General features: G+C 42.0%; 1 protein-coding gene across 1 annotated transcript in view; it reads left to right on the top strand.

Annotated features, from left to right (window-relative positions):
• Nucleotides 1-16059, top strand: part of LOC118366922 (integrin beta-5-like) — a 78794-nt gene that overhangs the window by 22567 nt on the left and 40168 nt on the right. Inside the window, exons 8-9 of the mRNA XM_035749763.2 lie at nt 927-1016; nt 3394-3528. Coding sequence (XP_035605656.1) covers nt 927-1016; nt 3394-3528 — 225 coding nt within the window. The remainder of the gene's footprint in view (nt 1-926; nt 1017-3393; nt 3529-16059) is intronic.

The following is a 16059-nucleotide window of genomic DNA, read 5'->3' as shown; positions in this document are numbered from 1 at the left end:
TGCCTGCAACATCCTCCAGCATGACCGGTTTGGCGGTGGGTCAGTCATGGTGTGGGGTGGCATTTCTTTGGGGAGCCGCACAGCCCTCCATGTGCTCACCAGAGGTAGCCTGACTGCCATTAGATACCGAGATGAGATCCTCAGACCCCTTGTGAGACCATATGCTGGTGCAGTTGGCCCTGGGCTCCTCCTAATGCAAGACAATGCTAGACCTCATGTGGTGGGGGGTGTTAGCATCAATGCCTTCCTCTTGCAGGAACTGCTATGGACTGGCCTGCCCATTCCCCAGACCTGAATGCAATTGAGCACATCTGGGACATCATGTCTCGCTCCATCCACCAAAAAAAAAAATGCTTTAGTCCAGGTCTGGGAGGAGATCCCTCAGGAGACCATCCACCACCTCATCAGGAGCATGCCCAGGCGTTGTAGGGAGGTCATACAGGCACGTGGAGGCCACACACACTACTGAGCCTCATTTTGACTTGTTTTAAGGACATTACATCTAAGTTGGATCAGCCTGTAGTGTGGTTTTCCACTTTAATATTGAGTGTGACTCCAAATCCAGACCTCCATGGGTTGATACATTTGATTTCCATCGATAATTTTTGTGTGATTTTGTTGTCAGCACATTCAACTATGTAAAGAAAAGTATTTAATAAGAATATTTCATTCATTCAGATCTAGGATGTGTTATTTTAGTGTTCCCTTTATTTTTTTGAGCAGTGTGTGTATTTATGTGTGTATATGTATGTGTGTGTTATATATAAATAAAATGTGTTCATGTTCAGGATTGAGAGTAGCTGTGTGTATAGTGTACACACATTGTGTATGGTGTGTACACTTCGTTGTGTATGGTGGCCTTTGATATTGTGTTTATTGCTTTGTTATATTTATCTTAATTAAAACAATATCTGGTGTTTATGCAGAATTTCACAGCACTGATACCTGGAACTACAGTGGAGATTCTGGATCAGGACTCCAAGAACATCATCCAACTCATCGTTAACGCCTACAATGTAAGTGAAGGAGCGTTCTCTCCCATTTAGAGCACAAGGTGTGTGTGTGCGCTTGAGAGGGAAAGAGTCTCTCAGCTGTCCTCTTCTGAAATGGATGTTGGTTGACAGTTGGCTGAACACGTTTTGAAACCAGGAAACAGACCGGTATACCCTGAACCTGTCATTTTTGTTTTCCATTGCAAAACTGTGAGGCCTACTGAACATGTCCCCGTCTCTAGAGGACAAGTATAAGTGTTGAATTTTTATGCTTTAGCATTGGAAATGGAGACCCTCATCCAGCCCCTCTCTTTGCTGTGGTGATATGGAGACCCTCACTCTGCCCATTTATTTGCTGTGGTGATATGGAGACCCTCGCCCTGTCCCTCTATTTGCTGTGGTGATATGGAGACCCTCACCCTACCCCTCTATTTGCTGTGGTGGTCTGGGGTTTACTCGACTTCTGGCTCACACTACGGCACTGTCTTTAACTCTGCACTAGCACTTTATGGTTACTGAAGAAGAAGCAGGTTTATGGCGCAAATCCTGCCTGAGACACTGTGGTGCTGCTACTCCCCAGTCCCCTCCATACAGGAAATAGATTCCATTCTTCCAGTTATTTGAAGGAAGGGCCTGAAAAGGGTTCTAGAAGGGATTCTTGTGTATTTTAAACACAATAAACTGCTATAGACTCGTGTGCTAGGAGATTTACATCTTGATAAATCATGATAAATGTATAATCTTCATTGTACCCAAGTTAAGCAGCGGCCTCAAATGGTCTTGAATTCTAATTTGACGTTAGTGTTTAATTGTCACAGAAGACACTCTCTCATAATCCATTCTCAAAGCATAGAATCATCCTGTCTTGTATTTTTGTGTTGTGGTCTGTTGACTAAAACCTGACCCTAGATCACTGAGTGAGTACTCTGACAATGTGGCTCTGGTTTGGCCATTTAGGGATCTTAAAGTCACAGTCTGTGATTTGAGAGTGGTTTGGCTAGATTTCTCCAGCCCCATACCTCAGCTTACCAAACAAAGTGGCAGTCAGACTGTTGAAATGGCAGATTTAGCCTTCAATGCTCTGCTGGAAAGCAGTTATATAATTCACTTTTGTTGACTAGTTGAGAGAAAACAACATTTTAAGGGAAGAACGAATCTTTCTCCATGTAATTTGAATATTTTAAAACCAAAGTATTTGCCTGTTTTTAGTCAACTATCCTCAAAAATATTTTCCAATAAAGCAGTGTTTTTTTTTTCTTCAGTCAACCATTTTTTTCCTTCCTGTGGTTGAGAGGAACTACAACTTGATTTTGCAGAGTAGACTCAACTCGTGTCCTTAACAACTGATAATTATGGTATTTAATTTTTTTTTTTTTTTACTTTCATTAATAGGCAAGTCAGTAAAGAACAAATTCTTATTTACAATGACGGCCTACCAGGGAACAGTGGGATTTTTATCTGGTCAACTCAGGGATTTAATCCAGCAACCTTTCGGTTACTGGCCCAACGCTCTAACCACTAGGCTACCTGACACCCTTATATACCAAGTAGCCTACATCCTGTTCACTTTACACAATGGGCAGATGGCACCACATTTTGGTTCCTATCATAATTGTATCTTTTTTGAGTATTGTGAAGTTTGAACACAAGCAGTTTAGTTATTTCAACACATTTTGTTATCAGTTCATTGTGTTCTTTCTCCAGTACAGGCCAAAACAGGGCATAGATCAATCATGGGTATCTGTCAGTCGGGCATGATTCTGATTACCCCCTTCCACAGTTCTGTAGCTTTTATGCGCTGGAGTGAACACGCACATAAAGTACAGATAAGGCACGCTATGACACACACGCACGCGCTCCACATCCATCCATGCCAACCGAACCGCTGTGGGTTTGGGGGAAGTTTACAGAAGACAGAATGACCTGTATAAATCTTGCTTAACTAAGGCATTTTACGCTCTTTCCAACTATCTTTTTCACTGTTTTCCACCCTGCCTGCTAACAGATTAAATAACAGGCTCTTACTGGTTTCATTCTAAAATGCTGAGTTGTGGTGGTTCTGAGTGGATCCAGTGCCAGGGGTACTGGAAGCATTTAACATTCAAATAGTATGGAAACCACCAGGAAACCTCTGTGCCAGCTCTAATATACACACATACTTTAATGCTCATGTGATCTATTGATAGGAGTCTTTGATCAGACATGTTTGGATAGTTGACCAGTGAACCATCCGTCTTGTTTTCAAATAAATGACATATTTACTACTTTGATGCAAATGTCAAAAGTACTTATTCATAAGTGTGTGTCTATCTGTATATGTGTCTGTCTGTTTTTGTGTTCATGGCATATGTATCTGTGAGTTCATCCAATCTCTCTCTCTCTCTGTGTGTCCTCCCTCCAGAACATCCGGTCCAAAGTGGAGCTGACCGTGTGGGATCAACCTGAAGACCTCAGTCTGTCCTTCACGGCCACCTGTCAGGATGGACAGCCCCTACCAGGCCTCAGGAAGTGTGCCGACCTCAAGATCGGAGACACGGTGAGTCTCTCAGACCTCCTGGCTTCCTATGGATTTGCACTATCAGGCTAAACTGGAAAGTCAAAATTGGCTATATCGTGAATATGTATATAAACGAAAATACGCTTTTTGGTTTATCAAAAGTTGGGGTTGGTTATAAAAACAGATTTTTAGGACTTTGAGTTTGCAGCTTTGCCTGATAGTGACCAAGTGAACCTTTCCCATCCTGCCTAATGTACAGGTGATCTGGCTGTCATGTCATGGACACCATGTGAATGATGCAACACAACTGTAACAGGATGTAATTCCAGCCTGTGGACAGATGCATCATGGGGTTTTTGCATTAAGGCTTAGTTAGCCCAGTGGCATGTCTCTCTGCAACACTGACAGGAATATCATGGATATCATCCACCCAGCCAGCGAATGACTGACTGAAGGAAGCAAGTTGTGACTTGGCAGCACAGTGTGACCTTTCAATCCTCTTAAGTTTGCAGTTCCCGTTTGATTAAATTAAACTGCAGTTGCCGGGAGACTAAAGGAGCGATATCGGCCATGTCTTAGACTCTGAGAAAAAGAGCGATTGAGTGAGAGAACAACAATGTTGTTGCTTTGCTTACTCTCTTTAACAGTTAACATGTGTGTGCGCTTTACCCTGCTTAATGTATTTGATATGAGCAGACCATGACTGAAATAAGGCAAACATATTCTTTCCCTTGGAAGAAACCAAACTGTGGGGTGGCAAAAATGCTTCTGTCTGTCTGTTTTGGAAAAATATTAGTCATGGTGTCCATCCCTTCTCTGAGACTCCAGAATGTCCTGTCTCCAACCAACACATACTCTGTCAACACACGGCTGTCTCGACAGACACTGGCCATTCTCAAGGCAAGGGTCATCCTTTTCCTGGGATAGCAGTGGGAGTTTGAACTGACTTAACTTATTCTTGGCTTCTGCAACACTGCAATTGGATATCAGTTGTGCTTTCCAAATAGCCCTCCAAATAAGCTATTTTGGATGGCTTTGGATGAAGTAGTCTATGGGATATGTGGCATCAGTAGCCTCCGCAGAAAGCATTTTAGTGTGAGTAGACCTACATATAGGGGGTGGGATTATAATTTGTCAGGGGAAGAATATTTTAGCTGGCTTTTTAATTGTGTTCCAACATGTTCTTGCCATTTTAGATGGAATGCAGTCTTCTCTTCCTTTGTTTCAGCTAACAAAACTCTAAAGGTCAGGTGACGTGGGATCACTGCACATCTTAATTGCTTTGAATTCTGCACTGTTCAAATCCTCAGGCCCCAATGAGGATTTGTAACAGGATCTATTGAAATGCTCAGTAAGGGGCTACTTTGTACACTCCACCACGCAGAGATCCGACCCTGTGGAATTCTTCTTCCCAAAGCCCCAGTGTCTCCCTCACTGATTCCTTATTTATCTTAATTGAATGTAGGAAATAAGGATGGTGTGTGGGGATGGAGGGTGAATGAATAATAGTAGTGAATGGGGGAATCCCATCTCTGCCTGGCCAGGGTGATGGGTCTAACTCTGTCTTTTGTTCTGCAGCGGGGGTATTTTCTCTGCAGGCCTCTGAGTGCTAATCTGTCCTCCTAAAAAGGTGAGGAAAGAGGACGCGAGGAATAGAGGGAGGAGAAATTGGGAAAGTTCCCAGGTGTCGGTCACAGGGTCTCTGGCTGCAGCCTTGCTCTGAGGCCTGATGCTGCATGTCAATGTCCTCACTACAAAAGTTAGAGAAAGAAGAGTTGGTGAAACCAGAGGCGATTTAACGAACAAAGACGACATGGTGTCTTAGACCCAGTGTACAAACTAAAGCCCACATTCCTTTCACTGTGACACTCTCAAACCTTAGAGTACTAAATATTTCCCATACAGATGTAGGATCTTAATTTGATCAGTCTAGTCTGACCAAAATTAGGCTACATGAAATCAAATCTTATTTGTCACATACAGATGTTAATGTGAGTGTAGTGAAATTTTGAATTGTAATTTGTTTTAAATTTTACCTTTTATTTAACCAGGCAAGTCAGTTAAGAACATATTCTTATTTTCAATGACGGCCTGGGAACAGTGGGTTAACTGCCTGTTCAGGGGCAGAATGACAGATTTGTACCTTGTCAGCTCGGGGGTTTGAACTCGCAACCTTCCGGTTACTAGTCCAACACTCTAACCACTAGGCTATGCTTGTGCTTCTGGTTCCGACAATGCAATAATAACCAACGAGTAACAATTTCACAACAACTACCTTATACACACAAGTGTAAAGGGATGAAGAATATGTACATAAAGATATATGAATGAGTGATGGTACAGAATGGCATAGGCAAGATGCAGTAGATGGTATCGAGTACAGTATATACATATGAGATGAGTAATGTAGAGTATGTAAACATATAAAAGTGGCATTGTTTAAAGTGGCTAGTGATACATGTATTACATAAAGATGGCAAGATGCAATAGATGGTATAGTGTACAGTATATACATACAGTGCCTTGCGAAAGTATTCGGCCCCCTTGAACTTTGCGACCTTTTGCCACATTTCAGGCTTCAAACGTAAAGATATAAAACTGTATTTTTTTGTGAAGAATCAACAACAAGTGGGACACAATCATGAAGTGGAACGACATTTATTGGATATTTCAAACTTTTTTAACAAATCAAAAACTGAAAAATTGGGCGTGCAAAATTATTCAGCCCCTTTACTTTCAGTGCAGCAAACTCTCTCCAGAAGTTCAGTGAGGATCTCTGAATGATCCAATGTTGACCTAAATGACTAATGATGATAAATACAATCCACCTGTGTGTAATCAAGTCTCCGTATAAATGCACCTGCACTGTGATAGTTTCAGAGGTCCGTTAAAGGCGCAGAGAGCATCATGAAGAACAATGAAGGTTTTAAATGATATCACTGAAGCACTTGATAAAAAAAACAGCACTGTCTCACTTTTTATTGATCTCTCTAAGTCTTTTGATACAGTTGATCATGCTATACTAAGGCAGAGATTGTCAAGTGTAGGTCTTTCAGAGCATGCAGTTGCATGGTTTGCTAATTATCTGCCTGATAGAACTCAGTGCACTCAATTTGATGGGCTTCTGTCTGTTAAATTGTCTGTCTTTAATGGTGTGCCCCAAGGCTCTGTACTTGGTCCTCTCTTATTCACTATTTATATAAATGATTCAGACAAAAATGTCCAAAATGGGCAACTTCATTTTTCTGCTGTTGTGCCTCATCTCTTACAAAAGCTTTCCAGAACTTGCAAACTACTTTTTATACTGTTCAACATACCTTGTGTCAATTGAAGCTTAACCTCAATACTGACAAAACTAAACTAATGGTGTTTTCTAAAGCAAGAAATAAACCTCTGAACCTTTCACCTATTACTACCCGTCAGGGCAAGGAGATTGAGGCTGTATCCTCATGTAAATATCTTGTCATTTTAATTGATGACGGCCTCTTTTAAATTGCATATTCAACAACTTACAAAAAAATGTAAGCTGAAATTGGGATTTTATTTTTGGAATAAGGCCTGTTTTTCTTTTGAAGCCAGGAGGCTAGTATCAGTTACATTTATGCCTTTACTGGACTATGGGGATATTTTATATATGAATGCTTCCGCTCAGTGTTTTGAGATCAATTGACACCCTTTACCATGGCACTTTGAGATTTATTTTAAACTATAGAATCCTTACGCACCACTGCACTTTGTATACCAGGGTTGGCTGGCCTTCTCTAGTCACTCGTAGGCTCAGGCATACTTCTATTTACAAAGCCATTTTGGGTTTACTACATTTTTATTGTTCAGAAATGTGGTGGGTACTCTCTTTCACTGGACTTTATCCTGCTAACTGTTCCAAATGTCTGAACTGAATTTCGTAAAATGGGTTTTTATGTACTCTACGCCATCGTCTTGGAACGCCTTACAAAATACTTTTAAACTGGAAGAACTTGGCCCGATTGGTATTTTTAAATCACTGATGAATGATCCCTGACCTGACCTGTCAATGTGTTTAACCTTTTTGGGATAGGGGGCAGCATTTTCACTTTTGGATGAATAGCGTGCCCAGAGTGAACTGCCTCCTACTCTGTCCCAGATGCTTATATATGCATATTATTATTAGTATTGGATAGAAAACACTGATGTATGTGAGTATAACAGAACTCATATGGCAGGTGAAAGCCCACTTCCTGGTTGGATCTTTCTCAGGTTATCTGAGGTTTGTAGTTTTTCAACTCAACCCCTATTGAAGATACTGTGGGATATTGGTTATGTTGCACTTCCTACGGCTTCCACTAGATGTCAACTGTCTTTAGAAACTGGTTTGAGGATTCTACTATAAAGGAGAGGCTCATGAGACCTGTTTGGAACAAATCAGTTGTTTGAAACAAAACATACATGTATTGTGTAACATGATGTCCTATGAGTGTCATCTGACGATCATCAAAGGTTAGTGATTAATTTTATACTATAACTATATTTCTGCTTTTTGTGACTCCTATCTTTGGCTGTGAAAATGGCTGTGTTTTTTTGACTTGGCTATGACCTAACATAATTAATTATATGTTGTGCTTTCGCTGTAAAGCATTTTTGAAATCTGACACGATGGGTAGATTAACAAGTTGTTTCTTTCATTTGATGTATTGGACCTGTTAACCTGTTGCGTCGAGCAATCCCGTATCCGGGAGCGTAATTATAGCCTCAAGCTCATTACCATAACGCAACGTTAACTATTCATGAAAATCGCAAATGAAATTAAATAAATATATTGGCTCACAAGCTTAGCCTTTTGTTAACAACACTGTCATCTCAGATTTTCAAAAAATGCTTTTCACAATACCAAGAAAAGCATTCAAATAAAATAATTTACCTTTGAAGAACTTCTGATGTTTTCAATGAGGAGACTCTCAGTTAGATAGCAAATGTTCAGTTTTTCCAAAAATATTATTTGTGTAGGAGAAATCGCTCTGTTTTGTTCATCACGTTTGGCTAAGAAAAAAAAATAAATTCAGTCATTACAACGCCAAACTTTTTTCCAAATTAACTCCATAATATCGACAGAAACATGGCAAACGTTGTTTAGAATCAATCCTCAAGGTGTTTTTCACATATCTATTCGATAATAAGTCATTTGTGGCAGTTTGGTTTCTCCTCTGAAGCAAATGGTAAAATACACGCAGCTGGAGATTACGCAATAATTGCAACGGAGGACACCAACCGGAGCACCTGGTAAATGTAGTCTCTTATGGTCAATCTTCCAATGATATGCCTACAAATACATCACAATGCTGCAGACACCTTGGGGAAACGACAGAAAGTGTAGGCTCATTCCTTGCGCATTCACAGCCATATAAGGAGACATTGGAACAAAGCGCATTCAAAATCTGGGGCATTTCCTGTTTGAAATGTAATCTTGGTTTCGCCGGTAGCATCAGTTCTGTGGCACTCACAGATAATATCTTTGCAGATTTGGAAACGTCAGAGTTTTCTTTCCAAAGCTGTCAATTATATGCATAGTTGAGCATCTTTTCGTGACAAAATATCTTGTTTAAAACGGGAACGTTTTTTTATCCATAAATTAAAAGAGCGCCACCTATATCCAAGAAGTTAATGTGTGAAAGGTACATATTTCTAAAACATATTTTTGAATTTTGCGCGCTGCCTTTTCAGTGGAATGTTGTCGAGGGGTTCTGCTAGCGGAACGCCTGCTAGAAAGGTTAATTTGCTGTTTTAGATTTTGTTATGCTCTTGTGAATTCTAGGTTTTTTACTAGATTACTTGTAGTTTTTCATGTTTGTCTGTAATTTTTGTAATGACTTGGTGCTGCCTATCTTGACCAGGACAATCTTGAAAAAGAGATTTTAAATCTCAATGAGCTTTCCTGGTTAAATAAAGGTTAAATAAAATAACAGTGTGCTACGGGTTGGCAGTCATTTAGGTAGGTTACCTTCGCATTCTTGGGTACAGGGACTATGGTGGTCTGCTTGATACATGTAGGTATTACAGACTTGGTCAGGGAGAGGTTGAAAATGTCAGTGAAGACACTTGCCAGTTGGTCCGTGCATGCTTTGAGTACACGTCCTGGTAATCCGTCTGGCCCCCCGGCCTTGTGACTGTTGACCTGTTTTAAAGGTCTTGCTCACATCAGCTACGAAGAGCATGATCACACAGTCGTCCGGAATAACTGGTGCTCTCATGCATGCTTCAGTGTTGCTTGCCTCGAAGCGAGCATAAAAGGGATTTTGCTCGTCTTGTAGGCTTGGGTCACTGGGCAGCTCGCGGCTGGGTCTCCCTTTAGTCTGTAATAGTTTGCAAGCCCTGCCACATCCGACAAGCGGCAGAACCGGTCTAGTAGGATTCAATCTTAGTCCTGTATTGACGCTTTGCCTGTTTGATGGTTTGTCTAAGGGAATAGCTGGATTATTTATAAGCGTCCGGAGTAGTGTCCCACTCCTTGAAAGCGGCAGCTCTAGGCTTTTTAGCTCCGTGTGGATGTTGCCTGTAATCCATGGCTTCTGATTTTTTATTTTTTTATTTCACCTTTATTTAACCAGGTAGGCTAGTTGAGAACAAGTTCTCATTTGCAACTGCGACCTGGCCAAGACCTGGCCAAGATAAAGCATAGCAGCGTGAACAGACAACACAGAGTTACACATGGAGTAAACAATTAACAAGACAATAACACAGTAGAAAAAGGGGGAGTCTATATACAATGTGTGCAAAAGGCATGAGGAGGTAGGCGAATAATTAGCTGCTCAGATAGCTCAATAATTAGCTACTCAGATAGCTGATGTTTGAAGTTGGTGAGGGAGATAAAAGTCTCCAACTTCAGCGATTATTTTTTTTTTTTTTTTTTTTTTTTTTTTTTTTTTTTTTTTGCAATTCGTTCTAGTCACAGGCAGCAGAGTACTGGAACGAAAGGCGGCCAAATGAGGCGTTGGCTTTAGGGATGATTGGGATATGTACGTACTGTCACTGTGAGGGATGACGTTGTCGATGCACTTATTGATGAAGCCGGTGACTGAGGTGGTATACTCCTCAATGCCATTTTGATGAGTCCCGGAACATATTCCTGTGCTTGCAAAACAGTCCTGTAGCTTAGCATCCGCGTCATCTGAGCGGTTTCCTTCCTCCCAAGCAAATGTGGTAGGAAGTGCGCCTGTATCTTTGTAGTGAATGGGTGTATTGATACACCATCCAAAGTGTAATTTAATAACTTCACATGGCTCAGAGATATTCAATGTCTTGTCTACTGATAGGTGTACTCTTTTGTGAGGCGTTGGAAAACCTCCCTGGTCTTCGGTTGATTCTGTGTTTGAAATTCACTGCTCGACTGAGGGACCTTAAAATGATCTGTATGTGTGAGGTACAGAGATGAGGTAATCATAAAGTTACGTTAAACACTATTACTGCACACCGAGTGAGTCCATGCAACTTGTGTCTTGTTAAGCAACTGTTTTATCCTGAACTTATTTAGGCTTGCCATAACAAAGTGGTTGAATACTTGACTCAAGGCAGACTTGGTGATTAATCTGCTGCTCTCTCCGTTCCACTCCTCCATTCCATACCTCTCTCACAATCACAGCAGTAATGTCCTGGGATTTGGTTCCCTGCCTTTTTACTCCAGCAGCTTTATCTCATGGTTGCTAGTTTCCCTAATGAGCCACATGGTTAAAGGAGATGGGTTCCTCGTGACTCACTCCCCTAAATCTCATTACCTCGTTAGGAAGGGCACTGCTGTAGTGGAAGAGGCAAATAGCAGACAAGCAGGTCTTCCAAGTGTTATGTGGGCCCTTCCTTCCTGTGGACTCTGATTGGAGGCTTATCTAGTACTCAGCAGGAACATACCACAACTCTGTGTTCATGTCCTGTTCTTCTGCAATGCTGTGCTTGTGGATGACAATAGCTTTGTTATTGATGTTTTTTATTTATTTTTGACTCGTGTTTCTGTATTACCTACAGACATTCATCACTTACTAACGAGATCAATGGTTTGGGTTGGACAGATGACGCAGTTTGATGTCATGAGTGTTTACTCCACACACAGCCACACCCTCATATTGCCTCATATTGTACAGTGTTTCATATTAGTCAGCGGCTCACCCAGTAGGGTCTGTGGTACTATGACCTCTTCACCACTAAGCCTGTTGATGTTCACTGGGGCAGCAGGGTAGCCTAGTGGTTAGAGCGTTGGACTAGTAACCGAAAGGTTGCACGTTCAAATCCCCGAGCTGACAAGGTACAAATATGTTGTTCTGCCCCTGAACAGGCAGTTAACCCACTGTTCCTAGGCCGTCATTGAAAATAAGAACTTGTTCTTAACTGACTTGCCTAGTAAAATTAAAAATAAATAAAATTCTCATTGAAAGAGGAAGGGAAGATGGAAGACACTGATGGCCTAGGAGACCTATAGAGAGAGAGCAAAAGGTCCTGCATTCTGAGTGACAGGCCAATGCTTTTTCTCTCCTGAAGACTCAGATCGTTGCATGCAGAGCTGCTGCCAACATCAACACGGCCCAAGCATCTGAGTGTTTGCCTTTGGGGCTGCAGTCCAGAGGGCTATGGCCTTCAGTCTTGGGAGCTAAACTTCAAAGCACAGCATGTGCCCCCTCACATCCCTGCCTCTCCACCTCCAATGACCCCTCCGGGCTCAACACTGCCAAAGGGCACATAGGCTACCTGTAGATGTGTGTGTGTGTGTGTGTGTGTGTGTGTGTGTGTGTGTGTGCGCTTCTTCACTCATCTAGAACCACTGGGAGAAGGAGAATGATGTGGAAGAGTGAACCTTATCAGACCTACGTCATGGAAGGACATCCTTCCTGAAATACCCCTACAGCTGCCTCAGATTAGCTTTTCTCTTTGCTAAAATATTTTGGTGGTTGAAAGTATCCATGCTCTCATCCAGAGCTGTGTTATGTATTGAAAAGTTAACCACATTTCATATGTATTCTAATTGACGTTATTGAAGTCGGTCCTTGTGTTTTCTTTGGACAGAATTGTTCAGTTTTAAAGATGAGAGCGTTTTCCAATGCGCCAAAGGTTATATGGAAGGTGATGATATATCAACTGACATATATACTGTACATTGCAGTTTTGTAGATTCATGGTAGTATCAGTTTAACTGGAGAAATTCACACCATTACCCCATCTAAAGTGAGTGAAACCACAAAGAATAACACACTGCCTCATCTACGGCACGTACACACACTAGAGATGGTTGCTGTGGCAGTAAGCTACAGAGAAGGACACAGTAATGCGCTGCAAATGAAATGTTATTTGTCACATGCTTTGTAAACAACAGATGTAGATTAACATGCTTACTTCCGGGACATGCTTACTTCCGGGTCTTTTTACAACAATGCAGAGTTAAAGATAAATAGAATTGGTGACACGAGGAATAAATACAGTGAATAACAATAACCAGTAAAAAACAACATGGATCGAGGTTAGTGATCGCTGTTCTGGGTCCGATTTGAACCAGTTGGTTGTAAGTGGTTCGTAACTCTATGTTCAATATGCTCTACGTGGACATAAAGATTATACCTGTTGCATCACCTGGGCGTGAGCCCTTCTATGAGCTATGCCTGGGCGTGAGCCCTTCTATGAGCTATGCCTGGGCGTGAGCCCTTCTATGAGCTATGCCTGGGCGTGAGCCCTTCTATGAGCTATGCCTGGGCGTGAGCCCTTCTATGAGCTATGCCTGGGCGTGAGCCCTTCTATGAGCTATGCCTGGGCGTGAGCCCTTCTATGAGCTATGCCTGGGCGTAGACTCTACGCCTGGTCGGGAGGCGGGACTATGCTATTCTTTTCTGTACATACCATGAAGGAACAATCTATATTTTCTAAAGGATGTGAGTCTCGTGTTCATATTTCACAACCTCCGGGCTTTTCGAGTTGCCTATGCGCGAGTCAATAGCAAAATAATACACTTGATTCATGCTACATTACAGCATGCTAAATGTGTCTGATCAGATATTGGAAAACTAATAGATGAGCTGCCACCTCCACTTTTATTATAGCTCATATCTCATTTACATAAGTATTCACACCCCTGAGTCAATTCATGTCAGAATCACCTTTGGCAGCGATTTCAGCTGAGTCTTTCTGGGTAAGTCTTTAAGAGCTTTACACACCTGGGTTGTACAATATTTGCCCATTATTCTTAAAAAATTCTTCAAGATCTGTTCAAATTGGTTGACCATTGCTAGACAACCAATAGGCTACCTTAGACTACATAACATGCTAGCAAAATGTTCTGATAATGCTGTTAGATGAGCAAACTAGACTAAAGATTATCATTATGAACACTGACCCCAATTTGGCTAACATTTTCCCAGCCTAAATGTAATCAAATATCCAATCGGAGGTTCCGGGGGAAACAAAAATCTGGACGATTGATTTATGAAGACGATTCCCCACGCTTGTCTAAAAACAGGGCGATAATGTTGTCCCAATGATAAGGCGCTGAAATTATAGTTGACCACACGGCTATTGCTTTAAAGTATTGAAAACAGTTCGATGACTTTGGGAGTTTCAGTAAAGCAACAATATGAAAAATGCCTTCAATAGCATTATCCTACTTTATCCAATAACTTTGTCATTCAGTGATATTCATTCCACAGTAATTATTGATTGATTCATCAAAGTATGGTTAAGAGAACAACATGCATGCATAGTGGTGGGCTTTGAAGTGATGGGACATGCCTGGCAAAGTTTAAAACTGCCACCAGAACAGTAACAGCCTAGTAATGGGTGCTGCCTAGCAGCCACCATTTTGAAGCATCAAATCTCATGCATTGCTAAATCATTGCTTACACTGGATTTAGCTACGACTAGTCTTTTTGGTTGGTGCAGCAGGTGTAGATTCTGATCCCAAAGTCAGACGTAGATACACCTGACCTAGCATTTTAAGACTTTATTTTTTAATCAAATCAAATGTATTTATATAGCCCTTCTTACATCAGCTGATATCTCAAAGTGCTGTACAGAAACCCAGCCTAAAACCCCAAACAGCAAGCAATGCAGGTGTAGAAGCACAGTGGCTAGGAAAAACTCCATAGAAAGGCCTAAACCTAGGAAGAAACCGAGAGAGGAATCAGGCTATGAGGGGTGGCCAGTCCTCTTCTGGCTGTGCCGGGTGGAGATTATAACAGAACATGGCCAAGATGTTCAAATGTTCATAGATGACCAGCATAGTCAAATAATAATCACAGTAGTTGTCGAGGGTGCAGCAAGTCAGGACCTCAGGAGTAAATGTCAGTTGGCTTTTCATAGCTGATAATTAGGAGTATCTCTACCGCTCCTGCGGTCTCTGGAGAGTTGAAAACAGCAGGTCTGGGACAGGTAGCACGTCCGGTGAACAGGTCAGGGTTCCATAGCCGCAGGCAGAACAGTTGAAACTGGAGCAGCAGCACGGCCAGGTGGACTGGGGACAGCAAGGAGTCATGCCAGGTAGTCCTGAGGCATGGTCCTAGGGCTCAGGTCCTCCGAGAGAGAGAAAGAAAGACAATTAGAGAGAGCATACTTAAATTCACACAGGACACCAGATAAGACAGGAGAAGTACTCCAGAAATAACAAACTGACCCTAGCCCCCCGACACAAACTACTGCAGCATAATTACTGGAGGCTGGGTCAGGAGACACTGTGGCCCCATCCGATGATACCCCCGGACAAGGCCAAACAGGAATGATATAACCCCACCCACTCTGCCAAAGCACAGCTCCCACATCACTAGAGGGATATCTTCATCCACCAACTTACCATCCTGAGACAAGGCCGAGTATAGCCCACAAAGATCTCCGCCACGGCACAACCAAAGGGGGGGAACCAACCCAGACAGGAAGATCACAGTTGAGAGAGGGGAACCGGCCAGGCAGAGACAGCAAGGGCGGTTCGTTGCTCCAGAGCCTTTCCGTTCACCTTCACACTCCTGGGCCAGACTACACTCAATCATATGACCCACTGAAGAGATGAGTCTTCAGTAAAGACTTAAAAGGTTGAGACCGAGTCTGCGTCTCTCACATGGGTAGGCAGACCATTCCATAAAAATGGAGCTCTATAGGAGAAGGCCCTGCCTCCAGCTGTTTGCTTAGAAATTCTAGGGACAATTAGGAGGCCTGCATCTTGTGACCGTAGCGTATGTGTAGGTATGTACGGCAGGACCAAATCAGAAAGATAGGTAGGAGCAAGCCCATGTAATGCTTTGTAGGTTAGCAGTAAAACCTTGATCAGCCCTTGCCTTAACAGGAAGCCAGTGTAGGGAGGCTAGCACTGGAGTAATATGATCAAATGAAATTTATTTAGTGCTTTTTCCGGGTAGCCGGAAAGTAAAGCATTGCTATAGTTGAACCTAGAAGTAACAAAAGCATGGATTAATTTTTCTGCATCGTTTTTGGACAGAAAGTTTCTGATTTTTGCAATGTTACGTAGATGGAAAAAGGCTGTCCTTGAAACAGTCTTGATATGTTCGTCAAAAGAGAGATTAGGGTCCAGAGTAATGCCGAGGACCTTCAGTTTTATTTGAGACGACTGTACAACCATCA

This window comes from Oncorhynchus keta, chromosome 34 (assembly GCF_023373465.1).
Source record: "Oncorhynchus keta strain PuntledgeMale-10-30-2019 chromosome 34, Oket_V2, whole genome shotgun sequence".
NCBI classification, from domain to species: Eukaryota; Metazoa; Chordata; class Actinopteri; order Salmoniformes; family Salmonidae; genus Oncorhynchus; species Oncorhynchus keta.
The sequence above is the reverse complement of the archived record's forward strand: the minus strand, read 5'-3'. Positions and strand labels throughout refer to the sequence as shown.